Below are 16,730 nucleotides of genomic sequence, written 5' to 3'. Positions count from 1 at the left end.
TTTGTAGTCTATCTTTCAGCCAGTTCTCTATCCAGGTACAAATACTATATTCCATCCCTACATTCCTTACTTTAATCAGTAACCTTCAAATGCTTTAGCAAAGTCTAAGTAAATCACATCCACTGCCATACCAGAGTCAAGTTCCCTACTTCCCTTCTCATAAAAAGAAATTAAATTAGTCTGGCAATATCTATTACGCATAAAACCATGCTGGAACATAATATTATGATTTGCAATGAAGTCAAGTATCTTATACCTTAATACCCCGCCTTTGAAATGCTTTCCTACCACTGATGTCTGGGTAAATGGCCTATAGTTTTGACGCTGAGTACAGGATTCCATTTGAATAGAGGCACCACATTAGCAATTCGCCAGTCTCTCAGCACTATGCCAGATCTCAATGAATCCTGAAAAATTAAGTAAAGAGGTTTGGCAATCACAGAGTTAAGCTCGCTAAGTACCCTGGGATGAATACCCTCTGGCCCCGGACCTTTGTTTATCTAAACATGTTCTAGTCTCTTTTGAATTTCCTCATGTGTGAACCATGCATCATTAGTTGTATTACTAGAATTGGGACTATTGAGAAGGAAACCTTCATTAACTGTTTCCTCATTTGTGTAGACAGACAAAAAATTCAGCTGCATCACTTTTTACTACTATTAACTACTACATATTATTTATTTATTTATTTATTTATTTAGTTTTTTAAAAGTGGATTTTATTTATTTTTTACTGCTTGCTCTAATACCCTTTTCCATTTTAGCTTCTCTGATAGCATGTTTGCATGATTTATTAGCCTCTTTGTACCTGATAAATGTTTTGGCTGTCCCAGCTAACTTTAAAGCCTTAAAAACATGTCTTTTCTTACCCACCTCTACACCATTATGAACCAAACATTTATGAACCAAACCATCATTTGCTTGGTAGGGAGCCCTCAACAGTAACCTACAGAAATCAAGGAATTTATAAGTTAGGAGCAGTACCGTAACTAGAAGGGGACGGGCCCTGGTGCATGACGTGCAGCCGGGCCCCCGCCCCCCTCCGTACGGCCCGCATTTCAGTGGCACGCGGGCTGCCGGGGGGCCCAGAGGGGGTGCAGGCCCTGGCCCGCTCGCACCACCTGCTCCCCTGGTAGTTCCAGCCACTGGTTAGGAGAAAGTGATTACTCTGTATTCTATTCAGAAACAGTGAGACAAATGTCAAGGTAATGTTGCCATGTTCAACTGCATCACTATATCAACAGCCTCACCCTGTCATTTGCCCAAACAAATTTGTGGAAATCATTCATTGGACCCCCTTTTATATCACTACATAATAAAAATCCAGTCCAAAAGGTAACGTTTCCTCACTTTTCTTCGGCTTTCTGAACAAAAAAATGAATATTCATGGATTAGATACATTAAAAACAGATTTTAAGAAAAGGTTCACAAAATATTCAAAAAACAACATTCACCAACATACACCATTGAGGTTGTTAAGTTACAATGTGATACAACTTGCCAATGTAAAGACCAACTAATGTTTTCCCATGATCTTCCAGGAGCTGTTACTGTTCTCATTTCTAAATAACGGAACCATTTACATTCACTCACCATTAAGGAAGGGCAAATTAAACTAGAGAAACTCATGAAATTGGAACAAATAGCACCCACAAAAAATGACCAAACCGAGGCATGCTGGGAAATCCAGTTTTCTTGGGTTGGGTAGCACAAAAATACCCTCTGTTGGGTTGAACAGCGTTATGTAAACAGTGAACCCATAAAACTTTACTGTAAAATTTTCTCTTGAAAGGAAAGCCAACTAAAAAAACTAGAATTTGTCTTAAACCATGTGTTTACTGAACAATTTTGCCTACTGAATGAGTGTTCTAGTGATATAAAGGGACAAGATATATACAGTACTTGTATAAAAGTACAATGCTATTTTGATCAGTGTGCTATTTCTTTGACTTAGCACCCAACCCATAAATCAGTATACATGCTTCTTTCATGGCCAGCAACTCCCAGTAGCTCATGTTTTACATTTCTACTGTAGTGAAACAAGGGTGTTTTAGTTGTATCTGTGAGAGGAGAGCACTTGGAGGCACATACGCATCCTCCTTCTTGAATTCATTTAATCAAATAAATCCTATGAACTACTACTTATAAAAAGTCACATTGTTTTAGCTTATATAAAATAATACATATCCCAAAATGGCCCACCTTACGTATTTCTATGACTAAGTACTATGACCGGGGTATGAAAAGCGAAAGGTGGGCCATTTTGGGATATGTACTATTTTATATATGCTAACTTAATAAAAATTGTACTTTTTATAAAGTAAATGGTTAAATGAATTTATGAGGAGTGCCATGGGAAACGGGGTAAAATCCTTGAACTTGATTGCCCTGTGTGGACTGGCAAATTAGACCCCATTCATTTATAATTATCCTCCTTTTTGACCCTAATTTGTTTTGCATTGAGACATACACGTTTGAGAGCACATAGTCTATAGAAGCCCTGCCCTTACTGCACATTCTACAGATGCAAGAACACATTGAATGAACACTGAGGGGCAAATTCTGCAGCTCTTGCATCATGGGATTATTAAAGGACACCCATTGCCTCAAATGATCACCTTGATTGATGTTTCGTTTTCAACAAAATGCAATAAAAGAGATAGATCTTTTTCCAATTTAAGCCACTTATTATTATATTGTTTATTGAACCTCTTTTGGGGCAGATCTTTCCATAGACATACATTTTTTTAAAATTTTTGATGAAGGAAAGAACCTTAACATTAATATTTCAGATCAGCTATGGAGCCACAGATGCCATTTTCACTGACAGATCGAGGTTCCCATACTTCTACCGAGTGGTCCCTAATGAAGGATATATCTATCGAGCTCTCATTCAGCTGCTGAAGCACTTTGGTTGGACCTGGGTGGGAATCATAATTGAATATAACGAGAGTAATTATTTAAACAGAGAACTAATCGACCTGATCACTAGCGATGGGATGTGTGTGGAATTTGTTCATGAATTAGATTGGAATGAATGGAGAATAACAGCCAGTAGGCAATATAAAATCCTAAAATCAACTGCCAGAGTTATTATAATCAGCGTTTCCATAGAGAAATTAGCAGAAGCATTTGCCTTTATACAAGGACATTCTAAATTAAGAAGAATATGGATTTTGTCAGTCACATCATTATATATTGACCCTTTATATTATTATCTTACAGACATCTTAAATGGAAGTTTGACTTTTCTAGTTTCTGCTGGTGAGATTGAGGGATTTCGTGATTTTTATCTCCGTGCAAACCCTGATCAGTATTCAGAAGATCCCTTTATTTATAAAGTATGGGAAAACGTGTTTTATTGTATTACTCCTCAAAGTAGTAAAGACACTCTACTTGATGCATGTGGAAATAAAAGCCTTGCATCTGTTCGTCACATTAAAGATTCAGATCTCAGAGTATCATATCGTGTGTACAAAGCTGTATATTTGTTGGCCCATGCTCTACATCTATTACTCTCAGAGAAGACTTCTCATGGGGCACCTACAAAGAAAGACCAACTGGAGAGCAAACTGAATCCATGGAAGGTAGAATATTGATTTCTGTTACCAGGGCATTCTCTGCCTCTGACCCAATCAATTATTTTTTAAGTCATGTTTATGCTCTTTTAGTTAAAGGGGTGGTTCACCTTTAAGGTAACTTTTAGTATGTTATAAAATGGCCAATTCTAAGCAATGTTTCAATTATTTTTTATTTTTAATAGTTTTATGGTTATATGCCTTTTTCTTCTGACACTTAACAGCTTTCAAATGGGCGTCGCTGACCCCTTCTAAAAAGAAAATGCTCTGTAAGGCTACAAATGTATTGATAATGCTAATTTGTATTGCTAATCTTTCTACTCAGGCCCACTCCTATTCACATTCCAGTCTCTTAGTCAAACCAATGCATGGTTGCTAGGGGAATTTGGACCCTAGCTACCTAGCTTAAAATGCAAATTGAAGAGCTGCTGAATAAAAAGCTAAATAACTCAAAAAGCTTAAATAATAAAAAATGAAAACCAATTGCAAGTTGTCTCGGAAAATCCTTCTCTAGATCATGCTAAAAGTTATCTCAACAGTGAACCTCCCCTTTAAGTGTGTTTTTCATGTAGTTACATGGTTAATTTGAGTTAAAATAGAAAACTTAAGGAATTAATAAAATTTGTACCACAACATCTCCTGGCAGGGTATTTCATACTTTACACTATTTACAGAACTTCCAGAGAAACAAGCCCCATCTTCGATTGACTTTCTTTCATTTATTTTTCTCTTTTTTTTTTAAATTTCCTTTTACCAGTTTAGTTCACTTCTCTGCAACATATCGGTTTTATTTATACCTTGGGCCGGGGTGTCCAAAAGACAGACTGGGGTCTATCAGTAGAACTTTAGCTGGTGATTAGTGATCTCAAAACACTGTCAACAAATAGCTTGTCTATATCATCCTCCTGGAACAGAATGCTAACAATGTTTTTATAGATGTTGATCATAATTGGACAACATCACTAGAAGTAGACCTCACATCAGTAAAGTATGGCTGCATAAAACTCTATTTAGGACTTACTGTATATGGGTTTCTTATGTGACAGATTTAGAGATTAGATTTAAATATACTTGTTATGACTTGTGTTCATGTTCAATGTTCAATTCAAGAACAACACAAAGGGACATGTTCATTCAATTCAAAACCATATAAAAGTAGCTGAAATCAGAACACTAGAGCTTATACTGTACTTGATATAAGTTTAGGGCACTAAGAGCAGAATAAGGAAATACATTAGATTTCCTTCAATTAAAAGAGGAAATAACATTACTCATTACTATTGACTTTACAATATTTTCACAGCATCTGAGAGATCTATAAAGTCTGTTACTTTATAGTAATTTTTATAAAAGAATCCAGGAATTTAAACAAATCTATAGGCACCTTCCCTTTTCCCAATCTCTAAAATAACTCTAAATAACCCCCAGAATAACATTCAGATTTATTTTGGTTCTCTATTATATCCAGTTCAACTTCAGCTCTTTTTAGTTACTTTTCTTGTCTTATGTGAAGCTCCACACTCTTTTGATTTCTGAGCACTCCTTCTCTTTCCAACTATGAAGGTACAAGGTAAATACTGAACATACTCATTGCCTCTGCACCAATTGCCAATAGGCACCTCTTCTAGGTCTTCATAATTGGAGATATGGGGGGGCTCTAAAAACAAAAAGGGAGCAGAGCTTCGTATTAGATAAAAAAGTAAATGAAAGAGCTGAAGTTGAACTGACTGTAATAGAGGAAATTTAATCTGAATTAAAATGTATTTTATTCTGGGGGCTGTTGGATTTTAAAATAAAAGGCTTATTTATCCTTAAATGCACTTGAAAATAAATATGCAGCAGATGGAATAAATAATGGCCTATGTGATTAGTATTTATACAGCCAAACAGATCCACATTGTCCTCAGATTGTCCTCAGATTTAGCACTGCTAAATACATCTTCTCACCTCAGCTGGGCACTCACTTAAGCATTAGAGGAAAGGTCACAATAAAATTCACACAAAAGACATGGGCACTAGTGATTCTTAACCAGAAAGAGTAGGTTTAGTAACCAGAAAGATCCTTAATTTTTACACAACATATTTGTGGTAAAATATCACATCAAACACCAAGTGCACCATGAGCCCTACCAACTGGTGTCCCTACAGTCTGAAATTATTGCTGGGAACTTTTCCCAAACATGTCTCCAGGTAGAGCACAAATATGTTGTTACCAGCTCATCTTGTCTATATAACACACTTAGAGGGTTCTGTAACAGGGGGACCTGACACTCTTTCATTGACAAAGTTGCTTATCCACCAAATTCACTAAGGCCTTGATTGAGACCTTTCTCCCCAGGCAGCATCCACCCTCTCCATAAAATAATGATGTGGTTTTCCCTTAGCTGAATCACTTGCTGAGAAACATTCACTTTACATCTTCATCATCACAAGAAGAGATTTACATCAACGAGGAAGGAGAAACTCAAGGACAATATGATCTCACAAACTTATTCATGTTGCCTGATCAGAGAGGCAATCTACTGAGTATGATTAAAGTTGGAAGCTTCAATACGTTGACCCCTGATCAGCTGATTGTCAATGACAGCGCCATCTTGTGGCACCCAGATTTTACAGAGGTGAGCTCCTAGTAAGGCTCAATAAAAGGAATTTCACAATGTATACAGATATTAAGAACATTAAGATAAAATTTCGAGCAGCTAAACATGTAGAGTTTCCTCTCCTTCAAACAAAACAGGGATGGGTTGTCATATATTGCAATGTATTGAAACTAGTCAACTATATAAAATCATTACTGGTCTGGCCAGTCCTACACTTACTTCATCTTATTTAAAACTTGTAGCATTTCAATATTCATTTTATAGCAAATACATTTTACCCGCAACTTGCAACTATTTGAAAGGAGAAGTCACTTGGGGAGTGTGTGAGGGGCAATGTATCTGCATTCTGTGCCCTTAAATTGCTACTAGTGCATAAAAAGGGGCTGATTCATATATATAATACATTAAATATCCACTGTGCTCACTTTACAGTATTTTCTCTTCTCTTCTCCAAAATAACACTGCTATTATTATTCTCCAGGATATGAAAGAGCAGCCCAGGAAGTACAATTTACTTACCAATTTATGGTGTTTGGTTTCAGATCCCTCAATCCGTGTGCAGTGACAGTTGTAGCCCAGGATACTGGAAAAGCTCTAGGGAAGTACCGTTTTCCTGCTGTTATGACTGTGTGCCCTGCGCAGAAGGACATATCTCCAACACAACAGGTCCGTTTTCCTTAATTCAGAAGGAAGGAAGAGGTTTTGTGGCACATTGTTTATGATTCAGCTGTTCTACATCTGACCCAAACACTGTCAGCACTGAGACAGGCTATAGCATAAATGGACAGGAAAATGTGAATCCACCGTGCCTCACATTGCTGCAATAAATGATATTGCTCCACCCCTCCTGTTGGTGCGAAATGTAGTCACTGTAGGGTTGGTAAAGTGTGTCATGGTTTAGCCAAGTGTTTGTCTTTTCAGCTACTGCAAAACCAACACATTTACACATATAGAGGCCTCTTTATTAGTCAAAAAATTTGTAAAACCCCAAATGTAATGGAATTTATTTAAAGATCTGAATATAAAACGTATGAACAGAAAAATGAGTCCTGAACAATGTGCTAAAAATACAATATCTCAAAAAATCTAAATTTTTCAGACAATTCCTAATGAAAAAAAAATCCTTAACTTAAAATTGTGAATGGATTAAAAATGGTCCAATAAGACCAACATAGATCTCATTAACTTCTCTGGGACCTCAACAACTCTTACTTTGTGAATTATATATATATTTATATATAATTATATATAATAAATCTTGAATTTTTAGGGTTTTTAAGAAATATAGGAAAACCACATTTTTTTAAAGATTCATGGAGAATATAGAAATGTGTTTGTTAGTAAAATGGCCCTTTACTGTTATGTGTGGTAAGGCTACAAAAAAGCACATTCACCCAAGAAAGCCATATATAAGTACACTGAATCCGAAATGGCTATTCATGTCTTTCTACTCCAAAGTAACAAATCTCAGAGCTTAACTGAATTGGAAAATTTGATAACGTTTACAAAAGTCACTTACTAAAGCTTCCATTTTGTAGCATCCTGCAGTATCTCCCACATATCAATAGACATTAAAAAAAACATATGAACAGTTTTTCTATGTAAATAGGCATGTAGGGGCGCTAGATGAAGATACAGTACCCCGTATGATTTCACCTACTGCAAAATCAACACATTTACAGCATTTTGTGGGGTAAAACTACAAAAAATATGTTCACCCCAAAAAAACATATAAAGTATTTTTGATTTCCACAAATCTAAAATAGGCACCCACGTCTTTCTACTCCAAAGAACCAAAGCACAAAGCTTTAATTAACGATTTTGATGAAATTTATCTCCCATAGGTCATTAGGTAACCAGATAAAAGAACTTAAAAAGTGGGCCCACTGAACCGTTTGATGGTCAATGTATGTAGATTTCAAAGTACATGGCATGTAGTGACCCCAAAGTAAAGCTTGTGCATATTAATCTCATTACTTACATTTACACTAATTCATAAATACACCCCCAATTTTATGTGTGATGAAAGTTGCTAAAAAGAAAGCTGACTCCATGTATTTTTGGAAATACACATTATGATGAATCCAAAATAGGTAAGGAAATCTCTCTACACCAAACTACCAAATGGCAAAGCTTTCCTAAACATTCTACGGCCTTTGTCATGTTTATCTTGCACATACAAAGGGAAATTAATCGAAATATGAGCCCCACGGGTCTACAGTATGATGCCCAATATGCATAAATTTACCAAAGTATGTGGTTAAATACAGATCCCAACTTAAAATTTCTCATGTGAATTTTCTCATCAGCCAACTTAACATCTACATACAGATCCTCCTGGCTGAGTCTTATGACTTGTAAGATCCCCTAACTGTACAAACACCGCAGAAAACCATATAATTTTACAAGGTGCACATTCTGACCAATCCAACATGGATAAAGATGCTTTTCTACACCAAAGTACCAAACTGTAAAGCTTTGCTTAAAACACATAACGTACAATAATGCAGGGATAAAGATGCAATACAACCACAAAAATCATACAAATCAATGAAATAATAAAGTAACTGATTGAACAGTTTAATCTAAGGTGGGCAAAAGTAAAATGGAGGCTGATCCCGGGTCTATACATCTCAACAGATTCGCCAGATTGTGTGAAGAAGATGGGAGTGTGCCAATTCTAGATGGGGCTGATATCTCTAACAGCCGGTAGACCAGTTTCTCTAGTAGTGGTGGGGAGGAGACCAGTTTCTCTAGTAGTGGTGGGGAGGAGACCAGTTTCTCTAGTAGTGGTGGGGAGTAGAGTAGAGTCAGGCCTAAGCAGATTGTGGTTGTAGTAGATTCAATTATTAGGAAAATGGATAGGGTGAACTGTCATCAAGATCGCTACAACCGAACAGTTTGCTGTCTTCCTGGTGCCAGGCTTCAGCATGTGGTTTATCATGTAGACAAATTATTGGGTGTGGCTGGGCATGACCCATCTGTCTTAGTACATATCAGTACTAATGGAAAAATAAATGGTAGATGGAAGACCTTAAAGATTGATTTCAGGGATCTAGGCTCTAAGATTAAATCAATGTAATTTTTTCCTCGCCACGTGCAAGTTTAGGAAGACAACGGGAGCTTGTGAATTTAAATGGTTACACCCTTTTTAGGAGGGACAGAGGGATTAAATAGCGGGTGGAGGAGGGTGTTTGTATGTAAAGCCTGAATTAAAGGCATGCGCTAAAGAAATAACAATAGCGGTGTCTTGCTACAAGTTCCCATGGCAGACTTATCACAAACTAAATGTCTAACTGAGCACTTCCCCCAGCAGACTTATCAAATATAGGGTGGAAATAAAACACACACACATTGATCATCATTAAAGAAGAATAATATATTGTAAGAAAAGTAATACAATACCGATTGAAGACAACGCAACGTCTAGCCGAGCTTCCCTTGGCAGACTTCTGAGAGGAACATCAGCTGGGGGACCCCGGGCCCAAATCAAATACAGCGACTCCCAGAGCACATCAATCGGCCAATGGTCCTTACAAGACCAATTATTCTACACAACACGTCTGCTTGTAGATGAAGTCCCGAAGCCCCCCCAGCTGAGCTCCTTTTTATATTGGTACAATAACAAAGTAATAGATCATTACACATAGACATATATAATAATAATAATGGCTACATGCCCAGGACATGGCCATGAGAATGACCATGAAAATGGAAATAACCATGTGAATGAAAATAATTGCTGTGTATAATTGCTGCGTATTTTGATTATAACTATGTGAATAAGATATGAGCTTCTTCCTTAATAAACATATTTATATGTTTATGAGTCTATTACATTAACTCCTACTATTCCTTGTTCTCCTGCTAATATCAGTACATCCATTTTATAACTAAGGAGCCATATTGAATGCACTTGATCACACTCACATTCATACATGACCTGCCATGTCACATTTGTATCTCAAGCTGGCACTAGTGATGGTGTAGAATCACTCTGGGTAGAGATTTTGACTCGGCAAAAGGTTACAAAGAGAATTATCATTGGTGTATGTTATAAACCACGTGGTATAAGTGTCGAGTATGAAGCCCAGCTACTCTTGCAGATACAAGCGACTTCACAACTAGGTTCAATTATCCAGAAATTGACTGGGGTAATGGGGTTGCCAAGACAGAAAAAGCGAGTAGGTTTGTAAATATGCTGAATGACAACTTTTTATTCCAGCTCGTTCAAGAACCTACTAGGAATAACTCTCTTTTGTACCTGTAATAACTAATAATACTGAACTCATCTCTAGCATTTGTGTGGGTGAGGGGCATTTAGGGAATAGTGATCATAACATGGTCTCCTTTGAGATTCTGTTGCAGAAGCAATTCTATAAGGAACTAAAACACTAAATTTCAGATGTGCAAACTGTGACAGTATAAGGGCATCTCTGCAACATATTAAGTGGGAAATGCTTTTCACAGGGTTAAACACAGAACAAAAATGGGAAGTCTTTAAAATGCTGCTTAATAAATCTACTTGTCAGTATATTCCACTTGTAAGCAAGGAACGTCGTTGCAAAGCAAAACCTTTTTGGTTCAATAGAAGCGTTGGTGTTGAGGTGGGTAAGAAAAGACCTGCTTTTATGGCCTTCAACTTATCTGGGACAGCCGAATCATTTATAAGGTACAAGGAGGCCAATAAATCATGCAAAGAAGCTATAAGGCAAGCTAAAATTGATATGGAAAAGGATATTGCAGCAAGCAGTAAAAAGAATCCAAAATAGTTTTTTAAATCTGTTCATAGTAAAAAAAATGAAGCAGGAAGGGGTGGGACCCTTACTATCAGAGGTGGGTCAGCTGGTTGATGAAAACAAAATAAAAGCGCAGATTCTGAACTCATATTTTTCATCTGTCTACACAAATGAGGAACCAGTAAGTCAAGGTTTCCTTCTTAACAGTCCCAATTCCAGTAATACAACTAATGGTGCATGGTTCACACATAAAGAAATTCAAAAAAGACTAGAACATGTTAAGATTAACAAAGGTCCGGGGCCAGATGGTATTCATGATAAACATCCCAGGGTACTTAGCAAGCTTAGCTCTGTGATTGCCAAACCTCTTTACTTCATTCACTATTCGCGATTCATTTAGGTCTGGCATAGTGCCGAGAGACTGGTGAATTGCTAATGTGGTGCCTCTATTCAAAAAGGGACCCTGTTCTCAGCCTCAAAACTATAGGCCAGTTAGTCTGACGTCAGTGGTAGGAAAGCTTCACGAAGAGTTAATAAAGATGTGCCAGCATGGTTTTATGCGTAATAGATCTTGCCAGACTAACTTAATTTCTTTTTATGAGAAGGTGAGCAGGGACCTCGATTCTGGAATGGCAGTGGATGTGATTTACTTAGATTTTGCTAAAGCATGACCTGGAGCTGGGCATTGAAAGTACTGTTTCTATTTTTGCAGATGATACTAAATTGTGCAGAACTATAGGTTCCATGCAGGATGCTTCCACTTTGCACAGTGATTTGTCTAAGTTGGAAAACTGGGCAGCAAACTGGGAAATGAGGTTCAATGTTGATAAATGCAGGTTATGCACTTTGGCAAAAATAATATAAATGCAAGTTCTACACTAAATGGCAGTGTGTTGGGAGTTTCCTTAAATGAGAAGGATCTTGGGGTTTTGTAGATAACAAATTATCTAAATCTGGGCAGTGTCATTCTGTGGCCACTAAAGCAAAGTTCTGTCTTGCATAAAAAAGGGCATTGACTCAAAGGATGAAAACATAATTTTGCCTCTTTATAGGTCCCTGGTAAGGCCTCATCTGGAGTATGGGGGCAGTTTTGGACTCCAGTCCTTAAGAGGGATATAAATGAGCTGGAGAGAGTGCAGAGACTAAGTGCAACTAAACTGGTTAGAGGGAGGGAAGAGTTAAATTATCAGGGGAGACTGTCAAGGATGGGGTTGTTTTCTCTGGGAAAAAGGCGCTTGTGAGGGGACATGATTAGACTTTACAAGTACATTAGAGGACATTATAGACAAATAGCAGGGGACCTTTTTACCCATAAAGAGAATCACGTACCAGAAGCCCCCCCTTCAGACTAGAGAAAATAAGTTTCTTTTAAAGGAACAGAGTAGGGGGCTCATCACAGTGAGGACAGTGAGGTTGGGGAATGCACTGCTGGGTGATGTTGTGATGCTGATTCAGTTAATGACTATAAGAGGGACTTGGATGATTTCTTGGACAGACATAATATCAAAGGTTATTGTGATATATAAGATTGTATCTAATATATTTCAGCAAGCAGTAAAAAAAAATCCCAAATTATTTTTTAAATATGTTAATAGTAAAAAATTGAAGCAGGAAGGGGTGGGACCTTTAGTATCAGAGGGGGGTCAGCTGGTTGATGAAAACAAAATAAAAGCGCAGATTCTGAACTCATATTTTTTATCTGTCTACACAAATGAGGAACCAGTAAGTGAAGATTTCCTTCTTAATAGTCCCAATTCTAGTAATACAACTAATTATGCATGGTTCACACATGAAGAAATTCAAAAGAAACTAGAACATGTTAAGATTAACAAAGGTCCAGGGCCAGATGGTATTCATCCCCGGGTAATTAGCGAGTTTAGCTCTGTGATTGCCAAACCTCTTTACTTAATTTTTCAGGATTCATTGAGATCTGGCATAGTGCCGAGAGACTGGCGAATTGCTAATATGGTGCCTCTATTCAAAAAAGGATCCCGTTCTCAGCCTCAAAACTATAGGCCAGTTAGTCTGATGTCAGTGGTAGGAAGTTTTTCGAAGGGTTAATAAAGGATAAGATACTGGACTTTATAGCAAATCATAATACTATGAGTTTGTGCCAGCATGGTTTTATGCGTAATAGATCTTGCCAGACTAACTTAATTTCTTTTTATGAGAAGGTAAGTAGAGACCTTGATTCTGGGATGGCAGTGGATGTGATTTACTTAGACTTTGCTAAAGCATTTGATACAGTGCCACACAAAAGGTTACTGGTTAAATGAAGGAGTGTTGGCCTGGAACATAGTATTTGTACCTGGATAGAGAACTGGCTAAAAGATAGACTACAAAGAGTGGTGGTAAATGGAACATTTTCTAATTGGACCAGTGTTGTTAGTGGAGTACCACAGGGCTCTGTACTAGGTCCTTTGCTTTTCAACTTGTTTATTAATGACCTGGAGGTGGGCATTGAAAGTATTGTTTCTATTTTTGCAGATGATACTAAATTGTGCAGAACTATAGGTTCCATGCAGGATGCTGCCACTTTGCACAGTGATTTGTCTAAACTGGAAAACTGGGCAGCAAACTGGAAAATGAGGTTCAATGTTGATAAATGCAGGTTATGCACTTTGGCAAAAATAATATAAATGCAAGTTCTACACTAAATGGCAATGTGTTGGGAGTTTCCTTAAATGAGAAGGATCTTGGGGTCTTTGTAGATAACAAGTTGTCTAATTCTGGGCAGTGTCATTCTGTGGCTACTAAAGCAAATAAAGTTCTTGTATAAAAAAAGGGCATTAACTCAAGGGATGAAACATAATTGTGTCTCTTTATAGGTCCCTGGTGAGGCCTCATCTGGAGTATGGGGGCAGTTTTGGACTCCAGTCCTTAAGAGGGATATAAATGAGCTGGAGAGAGTGCAGAGACTAAGTGCAACTAAACTGGTTAGAGGGAGGGAAGAGTTAAATTAGGCGCTTGTGAGGGGACATGATTAGACTTTACAAGTACATTAGAGGACATTATAGACAAATAGCAGGGGACCTTTTTACCCATAAAGTGGATCACCGTACCAGAGGCCTCCCCTTTAGACTACTGCAGTGGTAGTTAGCCATATTAAATGTTGAAGTAAAATAAAAGGTTTTGCTTAATATCCTTCACTTTCTGGATAATTTATTTATCATTATTTACCCTGGCCTGATTCATTTCCTGTAAGAACCTATAACCATAGCCCCAGGTATTGATAAGTGCCATTTCCTCACGCTGTGTAAAAGCATTTCCAACTGAGTTGTTATTCCTGAAGATCCTGAAACATTGTGAGTATGGGTATTCAGGGTGAAAATGAAGCATGTTGTTAACTATTATGTGCTGTGTCTTTCCTAAACAACTGTGTGCCCACAACATGGTTCTAAATGAATACTGGCAGATACTAAAATAAAACTTATAGACTTGTCGTTGAGTGACAGTTGCACCTGTGACTTAATATTCTCCACAAACTGCACTATGGTGTCCCCTGTACTTTACTAGATCAGCAACAAATCATCAATTAAATGTTTGTAGATTAGAATATTGGTTTAAATCTGAGTAATTCAGCCAGAAATTCAGTAGATGTTGTTTTCTGACCTAAATCATGTAGTGCGGCTATGCATATTAAAATGAGCATATCATGAGGTATAATTGTACAGTATATACATTTGTAACATCCAGGGTGGCCAGTAAGCACTTCTGCAACAAACTTGGCAACTTTTTTATTTCCTTGATGAAGTGACCACTGTCACGGATGTAACTAGGGGTGTCTTGCATCAATAGTTGTAAAAAATTACATTAAAAACTGCCAATTCTGCCTTAAAACGTTGTAATGGGAATGTGTCAACATCAGATAACTAGTATTAGTAATTCCTGCATATAATATTGTTTGTCAAGTAAGGTAATGACACAACTCCTTTTGCCAGCTGGAATCTGGTGTAAATAGAGGTAATTGTTTCCCCTGTTTTCATATCTCATTAATGTGCTACTGATTTTAATAGAAATATCAAAAGAAAAGGTTGTGGTCAATTTGTTGCTAATTTTATTAACTCCAAACCCAATGCATGTATTCTATTCGCATTATATAATACTCTTTGATATCCCACAGATATGGAAACCTGTATCCAATGCCCAGAAGATCAGTGGCCCAATGACAATAGAACTGTTTGCATCCAGAAAATAATAGAATTCCTTTCATATGAAGATCCATTGGGACAGTCTCTGGCTGCAGTCTCAGTTTTCTTTAGTCTTATTGTCACATCAGTTGTTCTGATTTTCATAAATCATCACAAAACTCCAGTGGTCAAGGCCAATAACCAAACCATGAGCTACACGCTCCTCCTCTCACTCACATTGTCCTTCCTCTGCTGCTTCTTGTTCATTGGGCGACCTCAGAAAGTCACCTGCCTGCTCAGACAAGTTACATTTGGGATCAATTTTACACTTTCTGTCTCTTGTGTCCTGGCTAAAACGGTCACAGTTGTCATTGCCTTTAATGCCACAAAGCCTGGAAGCAAGATAAAGAAATGGGTGGGAACCAGAGTGTCCATCTGGCTGGTCCTTCTCTGCTCACTGGTCCAGGTTGGGATATGCCTGGTCTGGCTGATCTCCTCCCCACCATTCCCAGACTATGACACTCACACTTACACTGGGAAGATGATATTACAATGTAATGAAGGTTCTGTCACTGCATTCTACACTGTGATTGGTTACATGGGATTCCTGTCTGCATTAAGTTTCATTGTTGCTTTCCTGGTTAGGAAGTTACCAGACAGTTTCAATGAGGCCCAGCTGATCACTTTCAGTATGCTGGTGTTCTGCAGTGTTTGGGTGTCCTTCATCCCAGCGTACCTGAGCACCAAGGGCAAATACACGGTGGCTGTGGAGATCTTTGCTATCCTGACTTCCAGTGCAGGGCTGCTGGGCTGTATCTTCATTCCCAAGTGCCACATTATCCTTTTCCACCCTGAGCAGAACACTCGGAGCTACATAACTGGAAAACCCTTACAGTGATTTATTGCTAACCGTGACCTTTTCTTTGTTATTTTTAATATTGTTATTAATAAAGTGCTGCCAAGAATTTCCTGAGAAATTTTTTAAAAAATATAACTGAGCGGGAGAATATTATGTTGACGATTGACTGGTATACATAGCTTATTGGGAGATATATGGGACTCTAGCGGGGGGGTTTATGAGTTTAATAGAAGGCTAGAAACAACTATGATCCATTCATGCTTTAACTGGCTCATCTAGTCATAGACCTGTTAGTCACATAATAACATCACTTCCTCCCCATTATATAATTATCTGAAAGGATGAATGCTATTTAGTAGATGTCCAGCTGCTCTCAAGACTAAGCATAAGTTACACGTCACTCTCTACATTAGTTGGGCTCTTGCTGTAGTAGCAATAGGCAGATAAACACAATTCTCAAGTATTCACAATCCCTTGGACTCCAGCGGTTCCTGAACAAATTGTATAAAAAAACTCAAAAATTTGAATGTAAAAATTCAGCATCTAAAAGCTGATGAGGTCATGTAGAAGTCATGGGAGTTGTCCTAAAAAGCTCAAGCAATTTCGCGAAATTGAGGGTTTTTAGCTGACAATTCGACCAATTTGATAGAGTTTTTCGAGACCATAAACTCAATCAATTCGAGGTTTTTTTCGATGGTATTCATTCGAGTTTTTGACATTAGAATTTTTTCATAAATACCCAAGTGGTTGGAATGGAGAAATTGTCCATTTAAGAGACAGATTATTATCATTTCCTCTCAATTTGAGGAATCAGGTATGATATTT

The 16,730-nt window shown here is 37.6% G+C and overlaps 1 protein-coding gene across 1 annotated transcript; it reads left to right on the top strand.

The window, feature by feature from the left end:
- The first annotated feature begins 2,755 nt into the window (after positions 1-2,755).
- Positions 2,756-15,944, top strand: LOC121400732 (vomeronasal type-2 receptor 26-like). The gene is made up of 4 exons (XM_041584678.1): positions 2,756-3,586; positions 5,962-6,195; positions 6,720-6,843; positions 15,040-15,944. Exons 1-4 carry the CDS (start codon positions 2,759-2,761, stop codon positions 15,942-15,944), a joined length of 2,091 nt encoding a protein of 696 aa, XP_041440612.1. The 5' UTR covers positions 2,756-2,758.
- Positions 15,945-16,730: the final 786 nt, after the last annotated feature.

Source organism: Xenopus laevis, chromosome 2S (assembly GCF_017654675.1).
Source record: "Xenopus laevis strain J_2021 chromosome 2S, Xenopus_laevis_v10.1, whole genome shotgun sequence".
NCBI lineage: Eukaryota > Metazoa > Chordata > Amphibia > Anura > Pipidae > Xenopus > Xenopus laevis.
Note: the sequence above shows the minus strand (reverse complement) of the source record. Positions and strands in the feature narration are given on the sequence as shown.